Here is a 20,044-nt window from a genome sequence, read left to right as displayed (position 1 = left end):
TAAATAGTAGCCATGGATACAAGTCACTAAAAGAGCAATGGAAGCTATTAAATAACCTTTGAAAGTTCTAGTTGAAGAATTTAATACTACAACAACAATATCTTTTAACTTCATATGAACATGTTATTGTCATTGATTTAAGCATAGAATATCATAATAAAAGGGAAATGGACACTGGTTGAAAGGCTCCCTGTAAAATTCAAGAGACCCTGGAATTACATCTGGGTATAGTTGTTGACTTTTCTATAATTTAAATCAACTGATTTGTTGAGAAAATTGTACATGACTTTCACACAATAAATTCACATGTTGGTTGGGGTCTAGTTTCTGTTCAAATAATGAGAACTTAGGAAGCGAAAGCTCAACATCTGAAGTTTGCTGTTTTCTTGCCCTTGAAGCCTTTTGTGTTGCTATGTTGTGATCTTAAGAACTTCACACGCTCCCCAAAAAAAGCTGTGGTTTCCTACGCTCCTATTCCTACGCTCACATTTGTTTTTTAACAAATCCAGAGTTTTCCAATTGCAAAGGAACAGCTTTAGGTATCTGTGTTCACACCTGGCATTAAAATGCATCTTCACATGCAGCCTAAAGTCAGCTTAACTCAGACAGTGTAGCATATGTGTGGTGTGTATGAAATGTGATGATTTTCATTCCAGGCTCCATGTTGACAGATCATGACATGACAGCTGTGTGAGATAAACTCCTCAGATGTGGCTCTAGCTGCACTGCAGCTGTGAGGCATCTAAAGATTCGACTTGGTGCCTTTTTTGCCTTTGAAGTGCAGCATTTTACATGCAGTTTTTAGAAAAATCACACAATAAAAATGTTTATTTTGTCATCATATTAACTTGATATTTATATAAATATACTCCTCACCTCGAACAAGGTGAAAATGTGGGTAAAATTCCTATCCAGAAAACATGATTTCCTGCGAGGAGCAATCAATTACTAATTTTTCATCCCAGATACAGGTGTACACGAAGTGTGTGTGTGTGTACTCTGTCAGAAGGTTTGTTTCTGACTCTTCACTGTCAGGTTTGTTTCTGACAAAATGCAACAGGGATTTTATAGAACCAGACAAAGATGTTTTCTCCTGGTATTAGAAATATATCAAAGGCAAAATACAGTTTACACATTATGGTCTTTGTTTTTTTTTTTTGTTTTTTTTTTTATAAATAAAGAATTGTTCAAATTACTTTTAGCACCCAAATGTGATTGTTTTGAACGCTAGACAAATGAACGTTTTAATATTTTTTTAATCATCTATTTATGTCTAATTATCTTCTTATGATATTTTATCATCATATTTGCCACAATTACCCCAAACTTTTCATGGCCATTCGGCTAGAAGCATGCTGTGGTATAACTAATTGTGCAGGCAATTGCCGTGTTGCAGCAGAAAGGTCAGTGGTGTGAATACAAACATGTAGCCATGATGCAGCACTTCAGCAAAGCACAGGCAACACATATGCCATGTTCCTAGTGTGCAGCTGTCCAGAGTGACTACTTGTATTTAAGGTTCTCTACAAATGTTGAAAATGAAATATTTTGCATTACGCAGTATGTTGTATTACATATTACACAGAGCTACGAACAAGGCATCAGCAAGCTGGCTGTTGTTTCTATAAAATCACAATAACTTCTCTGTTTGCTCAAATGCTGTTTATAAGCTATAGCTATACTGTATAAACAACATACTGTTGGAAAGCTGTAATGACCAACGGAAATTATTTTACAATATAATGGCCCCAGTGAATCCAATGAAAACAAAAAAAAAGATTATACCATTGGGGCTACTCATCAAAAAGCCTCCTGTTAATCCATATGTTTCTGAAAAAAGTGGTCCTTTTTCATATGTGCCTTCAGAAAAATCTGATTATGGAATGGCATGATCAAAGAAAAGACACAAAAAACTACAGATCGAAATGTATTTAAAATAAATATTATAAATCTTTGCAAAACACACAAGTGACTCCTTGAGCCATGCCTCAACTGAATGGCCACTGCTACTTCCTGACTACAGTTTTAGGTGACATTTCCTGTTTTACTGTTTCTTTGCCTCCAATCAGACTTTTGTACATGAATAAAGTCCCTTTTGGTTGCCACGGACACTTCTTGTGGGGTGATAGCAGAAGAATGCTAAAACTCTGGGTAACTGTGTTTTGTAAATTCTCTCCATCACTGTCTCAACATGGACATTTACATTGCCAAGAACTTACACAGCGTATTCTTACAATCAGTTTCCACCGGGTCTGAGTGTACTGTGCTGTGGCTGTGCTGCAGTTTTGTTCTAACCTTCTTGATGCATCACCTTACACTGGGAGTATATCAGAGGTGGAGTGCCCGTGAGTGCAGTCTGCTGAACTGGATCATGAATCTTATGTTCTTTTAACCCATACTTCACTTAATGGCTTTTTATAGATAACTTATTTGACTGAATTGGTACAACACACTTAAAAATATATTTACATGTAAAAAAGGTTGTAAAACTCACCACCCACTCACAGAACTGTTGATATCTTGGTTCCAGACCTTCTCCTTTCTCCTGCTGTCTATCTAAAAGTGATTTTTAGTGTCAACTAAAATCTTGTGATTTTTCACCTTCAGGATAAACATTTCATTGTCCATGGTGGACAGTAAAAAAAATAAATCACTGACCAATTGACTTCTATTCTGGTGTTTTGCCAGACAGTTAGTGATCACAAATCTATTTGTGATTTATTGTTAAATTTACTGGATGCTCTACATTGCTCCTGTGTCTGATTTCCTGTTGGCTTTATGTGAACTGCTGAGTTTGAAGTGTTCTGGAAGTATGAGCTGTCAAAAGTAGCACTGGTGTGTATGTTTAACAGAGAGGTGCACTGCTGGGACACATATGATAATTGCAGTGGTGTGCCCAGTCTGCGACTAGCTCCAGAGGCTGCAGTGCACATGTACCCAGTGGAAATTGACCTTTTTCTTTTCACTGTCTTATTAAAAGTGGTAACGTTGGAAAGTGGAAAGGATTACTATAAGTAAATAAGTAGTAATGTCTTTCTTTATATAGCACCTTTCAAGCACAACTGCAACTCAAAGTGCCTCATAAGAAACAAAACAATTTTACAATTATAGAAAATGAATATCACAATAGCTTATAACAGTCAACCGCAAAAGGATCACAATTACGATAAAAATAAGTTCGTAAATACTGTCCATCTAGGTATGCCCTGCTATCCATGACAGTTTTTTGTGTCAGTATTATTTTGTATCATAAATGATACACTAAATTTGTGTATAAATACAAGCAAACAAATTATCTGAGAACTACTCATGGGTAACCTGACTGGTACAGACTGGTACTTCACTGTTCAAGAGGCTCAAAGTCCCAGAATGCAGGGGCACCAGTAGGGTACATATCTTAGCCTGCAGCCAACCTAGCAACCAGCAATAAAGCATGGCAACTCCTAAGCAGAGATCAGTGCAATGGCATCTTACCAGGCCATCAAACTCTTTGGAGAGATTAAAATTTACTCTCTTTAAACACACAAAAACACATATTCACAGAAACAAATTGGCAAATGGACCCTGGGAGGACAGTGACCTCCACCAGTCAGTCTGACATATTTTCTAGATGGAGAGGAAACCTGAGAAGAAAACATTTGAAAGAAAGTTAGAGACCCTGCACTTCTCTTAGTGTTACATGAAGCTGTGCACACACACACACACACACACTCACACATCAATATCAACACCGCATTCCTCAGAACATGCTACACCTGTGTGCACTCCAACACCAGATGCCTCATTGCACTGGCAGGTGTCGGGTTGTCCTTGTAGACAGACAAGCGTGAAGGATGCAAAAACAAACTCACTTTCATATCCTTTTGCTCTCTCTTTCACTTCCCTCACTTGCATGAACACACTCAATCACCACCCATTACAGTCAAGAGGAAATGCACATCAGGCACCACTTGAGATACTGTCAGTGTGAGTCTCCTGACACAGCATATCCACTTCTGGAATCAGCCACTGATACAGACAAAGATTCATACTTTTCCATGTTTTTTCTTCTCCTATTATCAATTCTTATTTACATGGAACACATTACATGTTTTAGCAAAGTAAAGATGCTACTAATGACACCAGCCTCGTCTGCCAGATGCTCATAAGAGGTTTCCTTGTAACATTTACAGCAAGAATGCAAAGCCTGTCAAACAGTGTCTTATTTCACTTTAAGAATTTAGAATTCTATATGTTCGAGGCTTCTGTTTTTGCTCATGACATAGAAAAACAAAGTCTATCAGCACTTAAATAGTAAAAGGTATTTTGAAGTGTTTTAAAACTGTAATTAATGAACTACCTGCTCAGTAACAATAAGAAGCAACAGAAGTGCACAAACACAGATATACAGTATGCAAGAGCAGTTTCCACTGAATCAAAGTGATTTAGGGTATACCTCAACTTCAAAGTGTTTTTAGATATCTTGGAAAAAAAAGAAAAGGATGTGCTGTGATGTTATAAATCTTTAATTTTGTGGGGGTGAGCCAAATACTTTGAAGTAAACTCATAGTTGCATTACTTGCTGCGTTTTGAAAGGAATATTCCTGAGTGTGCTGCTAGTGGTTTTCTTGTACCTAACTGTAATTAGCTGAATCAGCAAGAGGTCAGCCTCCCCTGCCAGTCCTCAGGCCCAACAGCCTGTTCCAGAATCAGCTCTAATTGCCACATTAGTTATGGATAAGGGAGAAGTGCTTTGTCGCTCTCACCACTGGTCAATGGGATTGGCCTTTAATGAAGTGCCCTGTCTCGCATGTGTCTCCTTGAGGCATCAAGCCTGCACATAGACTCACTCTGCAGGTAGTCAATAAAAAATTTGCTGAGCTCTACAAGTCTCCATTATCTGACCACCCATGCAGTAATCCACCTCTGTCATCTAAGTAATACAGTGATTTTAGACTTGGTAAGAAAATGTTTGAATCTTATTAATTAAAGGCAGAATTACATTCTCACTTCCAACTCATTTGCTGTTGTCTTTCCTTTCTCCTCACCTAGTTTGTATTTCCCCCTTGCATACCAGCTTGAGATGAGACAAAGAGGATCAGAGTCATCCCTGCTTATCCTTCTACTGTATTTTTCAATATCATTGGAATGTCTGCCTTTATTTGCCCAGTACTGTGTTACAGCAGGAATGCCAGTTTCTCTGTTAGTAGCTAGTATTGAGAGCTGGGTAAGGCAGTCAAGGGGGTCACTCATGCCCCCCCCACTCTCAAACACACATCCATCAAAGTCTCATGGCAACCCCCAGCATAAAAATGGTGGTGTGGGCTTCAATAAAGTAAATATTCTAGGCCCATCACAATGTAGCCTCAGCTAAATATTTAACAGTAAGTTTGTGCAGTCTGAAGCAACATGCTTCCTTGATTTCAGGGACTAAATCTGGTCCTAATGACAAGCTTAAAGTTAAAGTTTTAAGGCAGACTCTGGGTCAAGGGGAAAGGGTGGTGTAACAGGGTGTTATGCACACAATAAACCCAAAGTTATATCCACTGAATTTGCAGCTTTCAATAAAGAGCACTTTATGAGTCTGGATGCCATCTTCAACTTTAAAATGCCATTTATTGCTTGGAAACCTACACACGTAAAGATTTCTCGTTATTTTAGTGAATAAGAGTTCCATCTCTGGTACTGTAGTTAAGGCTTTTTATGTGGTGACAATATCAGAGCAGTGAGTCACTGGCATTCAGTACTTTTCTGCTGGTTAGTGTCAGGTTTTAAAACTTCTTTCACATATAAATGAAGAGACGGACTCAGAGATCTATGTCTGAAGCGCTTTGCAAAGTAAGTTGTTAGTGTACACTCGCACTCCAAACCTTTCCCTCCAACGATCACTTCCCCTTCAAGCATCTTTATTCATACACCTTTTGGTGTGTTTGTATCTCACTGGATAAGAAAATACATGCATCAGTTTCCAGGAAGATTAACTTGCTGCTCTACTTTATTGCAAAAATCTGATAAACTTCAGTTACAAGAAATAAGTCATAGATCACAGAAACAGGAAAGAAGTACAAAATGCAGAGGTAACAGGATGCTCTGTCCCAGCTTGTGGTTTGCTGTTTTTCGGAGACAAGATGCTTCAGGTCATGTACTCTGTTGAATGTAGAGAATGGTCATAAACACATTTTACAAATGACAACAAATACGTACAATTTGAATTTCTGTCCTGTTTTTCCTTGTGAAATGCAATTATCATCAGTAATTTGCCATTTGTCTTGACCATTTCAGCACACACGTCATATTACATTACACAATTGTCTGATCATCCTCAAATTTTTCAGTCTCTTCCTGAGAGAATTTTTGTAACTGTCTCTCTTCCGCAAAAGAACTTGATACTGTATGAAGGAGTTAGAGATAGTTTTTTTGGATCATACTGCGAACACATGGCAATGCACGAGTCAATAAAATGCTGAATAACAACATTACAGCAATAAAAAAGCATTTAAATCTTTAAATTTGCCACTGAGACCCATTCATCAGCCTTGAGGAAAAATCAAGAGGAGATGCATTCCCATCTTTATTCATCGAAACTCTCATGCTCTCAGTGTAGACATGGCATCTGAAATATTGTCATTTACTTAATTTGAAATGTAAGTACAGCATGTTGAATTTATCATTACACACACCCCTCCTTGGGCTGCTGTCAACATGTCCAAAACCATGCGGTTCTGGAGAACCATGAACCTGAGTGCATCAATCTCTTTATTTCATTACAGATTTTAAAACCTGACAGCTAGCTTCATAGGAGCTATACAAAATGTCCTATTCTATGTAACATTCTTACTTATTTCTTTGGGTAGTTACTCCCACCACTTTCTTCGGTTATATAACTTTCTGTCACACCAACGATTCTTGGTGTTTCCCTACTAAGCACCCCCCCAGAGGTGTGCTGGGAAAGCTCAATCATAAAGGGCTAACATATACTGCTTAGAAAGGAAATGATGACACTGGCTAATGAGTACCATTCTTCTCTGATGACCATGTGCCTAAGGAGTCTTTCAAGCTAATATGTTTGAAAAAAAAGTGCCATAAAAACCGCAAGCCAAATATGCCATGTTAGGGAGAAAAAGGATCCCATTAAAAGGCAATGTGCAAGAAAGTTTTTTTTAAAAAAGGATGAATAAAGAGAGTGAAATGAGACTGGATTATAAAATTAAAGTTATGCGATGGTCATTTGGTGATTATAATACGACGACCGGACCTAATAGTTAGGTACATGTTAATGAAATACTTCTTCTTAATTGGACTGTTTAAAATGGTCATTTCAATTACATAATGTCTCCAAACTATTCATATAAAATATGCAATGTTAAAGCTGGAGAAAAATATGGAATGTTTTTCTGTGTCCAATAGATAGATTTGTCTCCATATGTGACCAGAGATATGACTCATATCTTCTGCATTTATACCCAAACCAGACCGTCTTACTGCCCAGCCAAAGCCATCTATGATCCTCTTGTTCCTTCTTCTACAACCCCACTCTGCCCTCGGGAACTCACTCTCAGGCCCTTGAGCTCCAGATGAAAAGCTAAGGGAAATGGCAGTCATACTGGTAATATCCGCACGTGGGACTCAGGCACTACATCTGCTGGCCAGCCAGCTTCTATGCACGCTAGTCCCAAGGGGCCCTATTCAGTCCAGAACCTTGCATGGGAAGATCTAGGATTGGATAGGTTCTATCCAATCCACCAAATCCTCCTAACCCTCCTCTCTCACGGTAGATTGGATCATTGGTTTGTACGTTGCATTTATCATCTCTGAGGCCCAGCCTTTTTATTCTCCTTGATCTCCATGCTTCTGTTACCAATTTTATTGTCACATTAAATCAGAAAGCTTTATGGAATTATCCCTCTATTGTTTCAACTGTCTAAGACCTTTTTCTCTCCACTTAACCTTCATCTACAACCTTGTGTCGCCCAGCTGCTGGGCACTTCACCCTTAATATCCACAATGCTCTTCTTCTTGCAAGTTTTCTAAGATGAAAGGCAGGTGTGTGCTGGGTTTAGGGCAATGGCAGGCTTTCCTGGGCTTGGGGTCATTCCAGTGTAATCCTCCTAATGCTGGTGCGAGTTGGCGTAAGTAGCTGTTTGTGTCAGGAATGTGGTTCCTTTAGCACGGTGAACAGCTGCCTCACACCTTTAAGAATTCACGGGCTTTAGAAAGCTCTGTGTTGATGACTTTCAGATAAAGTCACGTGAAAAGAAAACACAAAAGAAAAAAACTTATATGTCTCATTTGAACATAAAGATAATATACAAAGACATATCAGGCCTATTACATTTATGCTTTTCCAAGGTGCATAACAAGTGTATATGTGTAAGGGAGATAGAAAAGGATAAACTGTGGGTATTTATTTTGATGGATAGGGAGCAGGGAGCAGGGAGCAGGGATTTTTCTTCTTATGCCCTACAGACTTTCTGACTTCCATGACTGTGTGCATATCTTTTTCTAAAAAATAAAAAAGGCAGCTGTAGATTTGAAATAATGTTCAGTCTCTTGGGGTCAGGTTTACACTTGTCCGCAAACATGCATGCACACATACAAACACACACAAAGTACAGCTGTTTCCTCTTGTATGAGTATGTGGAGGGAGAGGCACAGTAGCCAAATGTCCATTCTTGTCATGTTTATATGATTATGTTCTCTGACAGGATGGCAAAGCATCACTATAACTGCCAAATAGTTTTATGTGAGACAGGTTTGGCAACTAATCTGTGGATTTGGTCAAAATATGGTGAGCTGAGGGTGGGTGGGGGAATCATTTAGCTTTATTGATCAGCTCACTAGTGATCCGAACAGATGGAGTTTGTTACCATAAAAGAATTGTACTTTCATGGCTATACAATTCAAACTTTGGCACTGTATATCCCTCTGGATCAGTCCCAGGAAATGTTTATCCAGGCTTGAATTTCTCCTTCTCTAAAGGATAACCTGCTTTAACATCTTTAAGTTTTTATGACTTCTTACATCTCTATCAGGCAGACTACCTCCACAGCAGCTGTAACTCTATAACAGTTTTAAAACTTGTGTTCAGATACAAAAGGTGCTTCCTGTAAAATATGTTTTATCCATGTAAAAATAGCTCTTTATCGGCTGTTCTACTTCTGCAGATCTGTACAGAAAGACAAGAGAGAAAAAGACTATGCCTATTTGACAAGAGATTCAGGCAACAGAGTTGGAGTCATAGAAGCAGACAGACAGATAAAGTACTGTTCAACCTTTTCGATGTGGAGATTTTTAAAATTTCCTAATGGAGAGATAGCGTACTAATGTGCCACTGAGAGTATTTTAGAGATGAGTGAGTTAATGAGCTATCTACAAATGAATAGCTGCTTTGGAAGGAGCAGTCTAAGTGTTCCCAGGCTAATACAGTTAATAAGCCCTGGTCACGCCACCAAATGTTCCACAGAAGAAGCTCTCATAGCCCCAGGGGAGAGGGATAATGTGGGTCATTAAAGATTCACTGATTTATTCTCCTGTTCACGGGTTTAGCAATGGCAATTCGTACATGACCAGGCCTTGTTTCGCTGGCACACAAATACACTCGTATATCTTCAGGGAAGAGAAGCAAGATCAGAACCGAGATCAAACAAGAATTACGTCATGCAATTACACTGCTTTCTCTGAGCCATCAAGACAGCATTGAAGTGTGTGAATAGTTTGACTTTTTCAAATGTTGCCTGCATTTTCCCCCTTTTTTTTCCTTTTTTCTAAATTAATAATCTAACTTCAGCTAAGCAATAGAAAAACCTGTGACATTGTAGTACAGATTAAAAGTTTAGTTTTCTTATGTCCAGAAAATTCCTGGTTTTTGGATCAAAAGTATTAATGTAAACAAGTGAATACATAAACATGACATACTGCCAACATGCAGGTGGCTGTGTCATTAATTTCGTCTGGCAGCTCCATCATATCTGATGATGACATAGACAGTAAGTCATTTCTTTTTAGATTAGCACTGTTCAAAAGCTTGGTAATGAACTCTCCTTTGGTAGAACAGTGACCGCTCATGCCCTCTGCTAACGTGAACCTAGGGAGCTATGCAACAAGTATACAGACACAAAAAAATCCATAGACAGAAGAATTGTAAAATAAATCTCCTGCCCTTACAATAAGTTACAACTTCACTAAGCCAAGGAACTCTGTTCTAGCTGCCAAGAAGGTGACGGTGAAGGTAAAAAAAAAATTTAAATGGTGTTTTAGAAGTCATAGGAAAGTAGGAAAAGGATATCTGTAAAGCCAGCAATCTTTCATCAAAAATACTATTGGTAATTCCCAAGTCAAATGTCCTTCGAGGTGCCAGTTTCAAAATTATGTTGAGCTTTCTAAATTCCCTGAAGGTCTTCAAGTTTTTTACAGACAGAAAGCATGGTAAAAATCCAACAAGGCATTTTAAAGAGCCTGTAAGGGAAGTGTATGAGTACAGCACCACACGAAAAGTGGAAAAATACCCATTCTACCAGTCATATTCCCTGACATTGTTGTATAGTTGAGGACATTCACAACTGAACAGTGGATATCCCCATCCAGGACAGCACTGTTCTCTTGACATAGCCGAGTAGTTCAATCATCATCCTAATTATCATTTGGGGCTATATACCAGCACAAGCTAATGCGAAGCTAGCAATAGAGAAGGCACATCAGAAGGCACATCAGTCCGTGAGCCAGCAGATGTCATCAGCCAGATGGTGTTCTCATTGCAGCAGGAAACTTTATCAATGCAATTCTGAAGTCTGGTCAACCCAAGTTTTACAATTACATACCTTTGCAAACAAGAGAAGATGGAAATCTGGAGTTTTTGGTAATATTTTACATGTCTGTGATGCTAGACTTCCGTCACACGTGGGGCTCTCCGACCTTCTGTCTTTAATACCTGCATATAAATCAATCAGCTGCAAACAGAAACCAACTACAACAACAGTTCACATCTGGACTAAAAAAGTCACCTCAACCCTACAACAATGCTTTGATAAAACTGACTGGAAAGTTTTTGCTGAGGGGACAAACCTGGAGGAAGACACTACAGATGTCCTATTCAATTTCATAAACTTCTGGTCTAAGTGTCTCCTCAACCAAGTCCATTCAAGTGTTTCCAATCTAAAAATCAGGGTCTGACAGCATGGTGAGAACCCTTCTTTGACAGCAGGATTCTGCTTTTAGGTCCAGGGACTCTCAGGTCTACACAGCTGCACAGAAGAACCTTGGGAGAGGCATTAATGAGGCTAAACACAGATACAAGCTGCATGTACACTTTTACAGGAACACTTCAATACAAGCAACTCCAGATACATGTGGCAAGGGACAAAGACACTAACTGGTTATAAAGAGAACTCTGACACCACAGACCACTCAACCCCAAATATGCTCAACAACTTTTTTGCAAGCTTCAACCAGCCAAACAGCTTGGACAGCACCACCTCCAATCCAAGCCAGATGGACACCTCCTCACAAGTTACACTAACAACATCAAATCAGTTACTCTATGCAGTAAACACAAAGAAGGTGTCACAGGAAGGATCTTTAAGGTATGTGTGGACCAGATGTGAGGGGTACTTAAAGCCATTTTAAACCTCTCCTATAAGCAACAGTCCCAACTTGTCTGAAGTCTGCTACCATTATTTCAGTACCTCAGAAAAGCACAATGAATTGCCTAAATGATTACAATCCAGTTGCTGTGCATGTTTTGAAATGCTCATTCCCTATTTTAACAATGTAGCAATCCCTGATGACAAAGAGTTACATCAATTTGCAAACAGAGCAAACAGGTCAACAGCATATGCAGTTATCTCAGTGCTTCACACTTCTCTTTCTCATCAAGACAAGGATCATTCCTATTTCAGGATGATGTTTGTGGAGTTCAGCTCCACATTTAATACAGTAATCCCACACAAACTGGCTCAGAAGCTGAGCAGCTCAGGCTTAGGCTCCTCACAGTGCTGCTGGGTTCAGGATTTCCTAAGCAACACACCACAAAACATCAGAATGGGAAGCAGCACTTAATATACTCTCATGCTAAACACATGTACCCAATAGGGCTATGTCCTTTGCTCTCTCCTCTACTCACTGTTCACACATGATTATGCCCCCACCCATTCCATAAACACCACCGTCAAGTTTACTGACAATACAGTTTTATGGCTATTATACAACAATCAGACAATATTTGAAAAGATGGTTGTGCATCTTGTGCTTTGGTATGCTGTCAATAACCTAGGCTTAAATATCACTAAAACCAAAGAGGTAATAGTAAACATTAGGAAATTAACTGGGAGAGGAGGTACAGAGGGTGGACACATTAAAGCTCCTTGGAATCCACATATCTGTTGATCTCATTTTAGTGACACATCAAGGGAGAAAGGCACAACATAGTTTTTTTCCTTTGGATATTAAGATCTGCTCACCTCCCTAACCATTCTGACAAACTTTTACAGGTCAGCAGTAGAAAGCATTCTGAACTACTGGTGCACTTTGTGTTTTAGCAGCTGCACAGATGAGATGAGGAAAGACCTGCATCAAGTGGCAAGGGCAGCAAAACAGACCATTGGTTCACCATTACCTGGCCTCAGCAACTGCTTCACCTCTAATGTAACTGTATTTTATAGCACCTTATAACTGGCACATCTGTTTAGTAATGCCACATCGCCACCACCATGCTGCTATTTATGCTTTTATCATTATATTGGTATTCTTTGCTGTTTTGTTTTAATTCACTGTAGTTTTATTGCAATTCTACCGCTGATGCAAGAGAGAGTTGCCACTGGACCCAGAACGTATGAGATTGTGTACGGCAGGGTTTATGAGCAAATGTTTACCATAAAGTGCTTCACAACATTTACAGTAACCATGTGCTGCCAAACAATACTGTCATTAAATAATGATGTTTAAAGTCAGTTCTCAAGGGCTACTGCAGGTTTTCAGTGTATACCTGCTCCAACACACATGACACAAATTAAATAGATCAAACAGATCTTTTTCAATCTTTAAATTATTTTGAGGCAGCCAGGACATCCAACGTAACCACGATACACATAGCAACCACAGACATACGTCGCACACACACCGTGCGCAGGCTGATGACATACTTTTTTACACCAGTCCAAAATCTCCCAGCAGTAGTACACAATAACTAAACAAAACAAGAACTCCTCACATGACATAGAAGAAAAAAAAAAATATCCATAACACTTCTGAACGACATCTGAATTAGATGTTAATAATGCCTTATTATTTACAGGCTGCAACATTTCCACTTTCCAAAGATCATGATTTTGTGACTGGGTGGCATTCTTTTAAAAATATAAAGGCAGTTCAGCAAGCAGCATGGCTCATCAGGTTATGGATTTATATTTTACATTTAACCACTAAGGCTCGTGGCCCTTCTCCACATTGCAACAACAATCTGTGAGTGTAATGGTTCTCAAACTGTATAATATAATTGGTCATTTAAGTTGTTCTACCAGTGCTATCATAGCTGCTGTTAGGTTTTATCTGCTTTATATAGTGATTAGGAGCTATAGCTGAATAAGTTACACACATTGTAATTGTTAGGTTGATGAGATTTTTGTACTAAACTAGCCTGCTTTTATCTTAATTCAGTGCATGCTAAATCTGCAAGTACATGCAGAAAAGTACATTTAAAGGAATATCAAAGGAGCCAATCAAGAATGGAAGAAAATATATAATGATGAAATGACTTGTCTTTGTGTCCGTACAATGCTGTTCATTGCAGCTTAGTGGAACTTTTCCATTCTATATGATTACATAAAGTGGCGAAAGATAGTGCTCAGATGAGAACAATGTAAGGATTATAAGTAACAAAGACGTAAATGCAAATATATGTAATAATGTGGCTGAATATAGCTCTATACATTTTTCAAGTATGTGCTCATCATTAAGAACCTGTTACTGTATGTGACTAACAAAATAATGTGCAAGGTTTGCTTGTGCACTAATGCTGGCCAGAGTAAACATGTTACATTTGAAGAGACTGCTGAATCAGCAGCTGGCATTTCAGCAGACTTGCTCCTGGGAAAACCAAAGCAGCTCAGCTTACTCAGCTGGGAGCTTATCACTGAAACTGTATTGGCTGTCTTTTTGCTTTAATGTTTCTGCATTTAGTATCTCCAGATGGTCTATTTACATGTCATATGAGAAACCAAGCAAACAAAAAGTCAAAAAGCAGAAATAGTGGCAATTACTTTTTACTTTTATTGAATTTTTATTCACGTGTCTGTTGTTACTCTGCTCCCTCAATGTGGGCAACACAGGTTTCATTTACAGCAATTGTGAACATCTTTCTTGGGTAATTTGATAACAAATGGACAGCCCTAAATGCTTAAGATTACACCAAATATTAAAATGTATCTAGATCTCATTTGGCATTCTGTTTACAAGTAAACATGCAGGGTATATCACACATAGCCAACTGTGTGTAACAAACAAGAAATTAGAAAGAAGTCTACTTAAGTCTATGCAAAATCCAAGTTCACTGATCTTAGCAATAAATTTTTTTTATATTAGCACCTAATAAATCTGATCACCACTTGTATGCCAGGTTCAAGTACCCAGACTAATAATGAAAGTGAGCCACTGTGGGCCCCTGAGCTGCTCCTGGGTGCTGGGAGTTGGCAGCCTTCTGCTCCCTGTGAAAATGTTACTCATAGGTCAAATATCCAGACAATCTGGGAGTATTGCGGTCTTTATGAAATGACTTGCAGAGTTACATGTATCATTGTATTTACAGATTTACAAATGAGTTATTTACAGTTGAATGTAAAGTAAAACCCAAAACACTATAACGTGTTTGTATCAGGGAGCCATTTTTCCCTGCAATACATCGATTGGTTACATGGCCCTTCTACAAAATCTACAAAAACACAATACCACCTTCCGGTGATGCTCTGTTAGAATCTTTTTGAACATGGATTTGAAAATAGTCGCAAACTTGGTAATTACAGTATATACACTACCAGTCAAAAGTTTGGATACACTTTCCCATTGTATTTAAAGGGAAAGTGTGTCCAAACATTTGACTGGTAGTGTATATAATCCCTGAGCTGCCACCTTATCTTGATAAAAGGATTTGTGTGTCCCAAAAATCCAAGGATCTAATTAACCCTGAGAGTTAGTGTGAGCATGAGTGGCTGTTTGGTTGACGTCTCTGTCTTTACCCTTTGATGGACTTGCTAATGCTCATAGATGTTCATAGATTGACAGAGAATGACATAGAGCTGGATTTAAATGCATTGTGTCAGAAAGAAGTGAAAAAAAGAAAAAAAAAACAGCATCTGTCTGAATTTAATTTATATAAATGACTGAACAACTGAGAGTTGAATTTGTTAAATTGAAAAAGGATCTCTCTAAAACACTTTCAGGTGTCATAATGTTCTGACTTTAGTCTTTGTGTATTTGATTTGTTTGTTGTGGTTCTGTTAAGCTGTTTATGTCAAGATTTGAAATATATTGAAAAATAAGATTCTAATGAAACATTGAATTTAATAAAATGGCTCAAAAAACACACAAATAATTCACCATCTTAAGCTAAAAAAAAAAAGCTTGGTGATACTAAACCAGGAATCACTCAGAAGGTGGAGGAGCTGGCTCAGCGAGGGAAGCTGAATCTTTTGAGAAAAGTCACAACTCTTATCGCCTTGACAAATAAGACAAGTCACACCATTTCCCCCTGAGAGCTGTAACATAACATACTGTACATCTACTGACTGAATGCTTACTTCACATGTGTGGTGTTGTTTAAGAGCTACTACAGTGAAACTTAATGAAGAGAGAAATTTCAATTAAGTTAGATGTTTGGATGAAAAAACATACATGTGGTGATGGTTAGATATTGTAAAAAAAAACAGCCCTTTGAATCAACCTGTTGTTGAATGGTGCTGCACAAATAAACTTGCCTTGTACAGTTTTTTTCTTGAAAATCTGTCAATAAAAACCATTTAAAGAACCATGATTAATTACATTCAATCATATGTTATTGCTGAAAAGAAAAATGTCTGGTGGAAATTCTGATTTGCTGGTAACTTTTTATTTATAATTTTCTATTAGCCATACAAGCTGCTGATCATAAAAGTTCATTTAGAACTTTGCAAATGTAACAATGCTTTCCCATACTTCTTTTTTTAACCAGAAAGATCGAGAAAGTCGGTGTGATAATTAAGAATTATTAATAATAAAGAAAATACCTTTAGGACACAAATTTATACCATCAAATTGAACAGAAAACCTGACACTTTCTCTCAAACACTAGTGACAAGGTTAATGTATGTGTGCACACGTGTGTGAACTCAAAGCAATAAAGTAGCTAGTGGTCTTGATTATTATTAAAATGTGAACATGTGATTCAAAAAGAATATTGATTGCTTTGAAGGTGGAAAATCAAACAGTGACTTTAAAGCATATCACATAAAACTGTTCAAAAAGCTTGAAAGCAGAGAGAGGACAACTTCTTAAGCAAAGAAAAAACTATATGTAGTTGGTAAGACAATAGAAGGAATGACTGATGTCTGAGCCAAATGAATAAATGCATAGGCTATCTATCCACCTACACATACACTGCCTGAACAAAAAAAGGGGTTGCCACCAAAGAAGTGTCACACTGTAATATTTTTTGAATGGCCTTTAGGTTTGATATCAGCTCATATTAGCTGTGGCATTGTTTCAATAAGCTTCTGTTATGACACAAGACTGATGATTGATAAGTCTACTGACAAATGATTTGACCCTTCTTAAACAGACTAACACCTCTGTGACCATGGTATGTGTCTTTTTACATGGTTGTGGAAGAAATGTTGTGTTGCCAGCTGAAAGAAAAGCATGATTATCCATTATTATCCAGTAGGAGGCTGGTACCTATTTGCTTAGTTAAATCCAGGTTTTTAGCCAGGCAGTTTACTTATTTACAAATATAAATAAACAAAAAAATAAATAAATACAGTGATACTTATGACTTCTAGAAAATCGTGTCCATAATCTTAAATATTAGTTAGTGTGAGCATGCATCACTTACAACGCTTTTCTTGACCATCTCCTGAGCTTTGACAGCCATCTTCATCATCACAGTCTGTGGCACTGCCCTCCTCTTCACCACTTCCGAGATCATGCAGCTCTTCCCAGGCATCCATTTGGCCCAGTTTTGGAAATTTTTCCTGTGTCTCCTAAACAAATACAACAGAATGAAGATCATCATTCTCAGGGTCACAGAGAGTATCACTCCACAGTTTGGACACGCCAACTCGATCAAAATCTTTTTTTTTTTTTTGTTTTAGTTGTAACAAATCTAGTCATTAAGGAAATAAGTTCCATTGTAGTGATGCGATGTTGCACTGTGATCATTCATTCATTTTCCGAACCACTTAGTCCTAATAACAGTCGCAGGGAAGCTGGAACCTATCCCAGCAATCATTGGGCGAGAGGCAGGGTACACCCTGGACAGGTAGCCAGTCTGTCACAGGGCCAACACTGTGTCTTTAGTCGGTGGGAAGAAGCCGGGCACTGTGATCAATAAGGGTCAAAAAGACACTCAGTAAAAAGGACTATGGGCCATAGTGACCAGTAGTGAGCCCTCTGGATAGAAGAATGATTGCATTTAATTACAACTAGAATTCTATATCAATATATTTTTCAGCATAACAGTTGTTTTTATTTCACTAACCCTCTAACTTCTGGATATTTATATGACACCATGTAAAAAAAAAAAAAAAAGTGTTAGACATGGTCAAAAACATTTCAAATGAAAAGTGTTTGATTTGTCCGGACTACAAACAGATTGCATAACGTCTGTATTTTGAAATGTAGTTATTCATGACTTTATGTCAGCATAGTTAAAAAACAGTACGAACATGAATCAGTTAAATAAAGTATTATGAAATGGTTCAGATTATACCAGTCAGTTCACAGAGTTTAGTAACCATTTTCCGGAGTGGTATTGTCACCAATACCTTTTCACTTAACATGGAGCAAATGTACCAGACCACTTGGTGACCCTTTGTGATATTCACTATTACAAAGGGCAATGATTGTAATCATGTAAGAAGGTAAAGAAATTCCTTCTAACCATACAAGCTAAGACAGAGCTATGTCTACCAGTACTTTGGAATGTATTGAACTATTAAGACACACACAATGATTGTTGACACCCTGTAAGTTGAGTGCAAAACTACAATTATTCATCTTGTGGAGGTTGACAGGATAAATCCCAGTACATAGCTGCCCTTCACAAGAAGGGAACAACCAGTAAAGACATGATGAGAGGTGAATGAGATGAATAGAGGTGGACCTTTGGGTGCTGGGTGATGATAAATGTACATGGCACTGACATGGCGTCATTGACTCACACACACACCTGACAGCAAAAGTGACTTTTGACTAGTTATCTAATAGTTCTTCATTGCCCCTTAAGAAACATTATATATATGTATATATATATATATATATATATATATATATATATATATATATATATATATATATATATATATATATATATATATACATATATACATATATATATACACTACTCACAAAAAGTTAGGGATATTTGGCTTTCAGGTGAAATTTATGGAAAATGCAATATGTTCATGCTACAGTGATATAATATCATAAAAGTAAGACATTTCAGTAGAAGGATGCACTACTGATTTCCTCATCTCAAAAAATTCATTCAACACAAAAGGTAACAACAATGGTAGTTACACCACAACAAAAAATTTGAACGTCTCAATATCTCGTCATGTGCCCTTGAGCATCAATTACAGCTTGACAACGACGTCTCATGCTGTTCACAAGGCAACTTATTGCCTGCTGAGGCATGGCATCCCACTCTTCTTGAAGGGCAGCCCTCAGGTCATTGAGGTTCTAGGGTGCAGGGTTTCAAGCCTCTACACGACGGCTCAGCTGATCCCACAGGTCTTCAATGGGATTCAGGTCTGGAGAGAGTGCAGGCCATTCCATTTGAGGTACACCAGTCTCCAACAGCCGTTCCCTGATGATGCGGCCTCGATGAGCAGGAGCATTGTCGTCCATGAAGATGAAATTAGGCCTGTACTGTTCATGTAGGGGCACAATCACTGGATTAATGATGTTATTCAGGTAGTATGGGCTTGTCACTGTACCATTCACAAAGTGTAGGGCAGTTCTGTACCAAGTGGACACCCCTGCCCACACTGTAACACCGCCACCACCATAAGCTGGCCTGGTGACAACAGTGGCTGATGCATAGCGCTCTCCCTGACGTCTCCAACATCGTTGCCGGCCATCATTTCTGCTCAGTGTGAATCGACTTTCATCAGAGAACAGCACTGAGGCCCACTGGTTCCTCGTCCAGCGTAAATGCTCCCTGGCCCATGCAAGACGATGATGCCTGTGCCTGGTGGTGTGGTCAGGTACCCGTGCAGGTCGTCTAGCACGCAGACCACGCTGATGGAAACGGTTTCCAATGGTCTGACGTGACACTTGGGTGCCTCTCACCTCTCTTAAACGTGCCTGGAGTTGAGTGGCATTCATCATCCGGTTTCTCAGGGCAGTGTTCACAATGTAGCGGTCATCAGCACGGGATGTGGCCAAAGGACGTCCACTTCTAGGCCTTTCTGTGACTCTTCCAGTCTCTCCATATCTCTGTTGCAACCTGCTGATGACACTCTGTGACACTCCAAGCTCAGTGGCCACTTCTGTCTGAGAACGTCCTGTTTGAAGCATCGCAATGGCAAGGGACTGTTGTTCCATCGTTAGGTGTCGTCTTGGTCTCATGATGTCAAAATGTGAACAGCATGATGAGGACAACTGTTTAAACACCAGCTCTAATTGAACCAGGACATTTATTGGTCAATTCAAGGATCACACACCTGCCGTGATTTTTGCCGTTAAGCTCCTTGTTAGAGAACTGCAACTTGTGCAAAATTTATTGAAACATTTAACAGTTGGACATGTGTATTTAAAAGCTTAGAGAAGATCACATTAAGTTCACCTGTACAGGTTGGAATGCATTTTAGGCTTGTTGTGA

The 20,044-nt window shown here is 38.6% G+C and overlaps 1 protein-coding gene across 4 annotated transcripts in view; it reads right to left on the bottom strand.

The window, feature by feature from the left end:
* Positions 1-20,044, bottom strand: part of LOC306758826 (glypican-5-like) — a 118,978-nt gene that overhangs the window by 11,227 nt on the left and 87,707 nt on the right. For all 4 annotated transcript variants that reach the window (XM_079244231.1, XM_079244232.1, XM_079244233.1 and 1 more), the window contains one exon: positions 17,054-17,201. In XM_079244231.1, the coding sequence (XP_079100357.1) occupies positions 17,054-17,201 (148 nt within the window). The remainder of the gene's footprint in view (positions 1-17,053; positions 17,202-20,044) is intronic.

Source organism: Telmatherina bonti (assembly GCF_933228915.1).
Source record: "Telmatherina bonti genome assembly, chromosome: 7".
In the NCBI taxonomy this organism is placed as follows: Eukaryota; Metazoa; Chordata; class Actinopteri; order Atheriniformes; family Telmatherinidae; genus Telmatherina; species Telmatherina bonti.
Note: the sequence above shows the minus strand (reverse complement) of the source record. Positions and strands in the feature narration are given on the sequence as shown.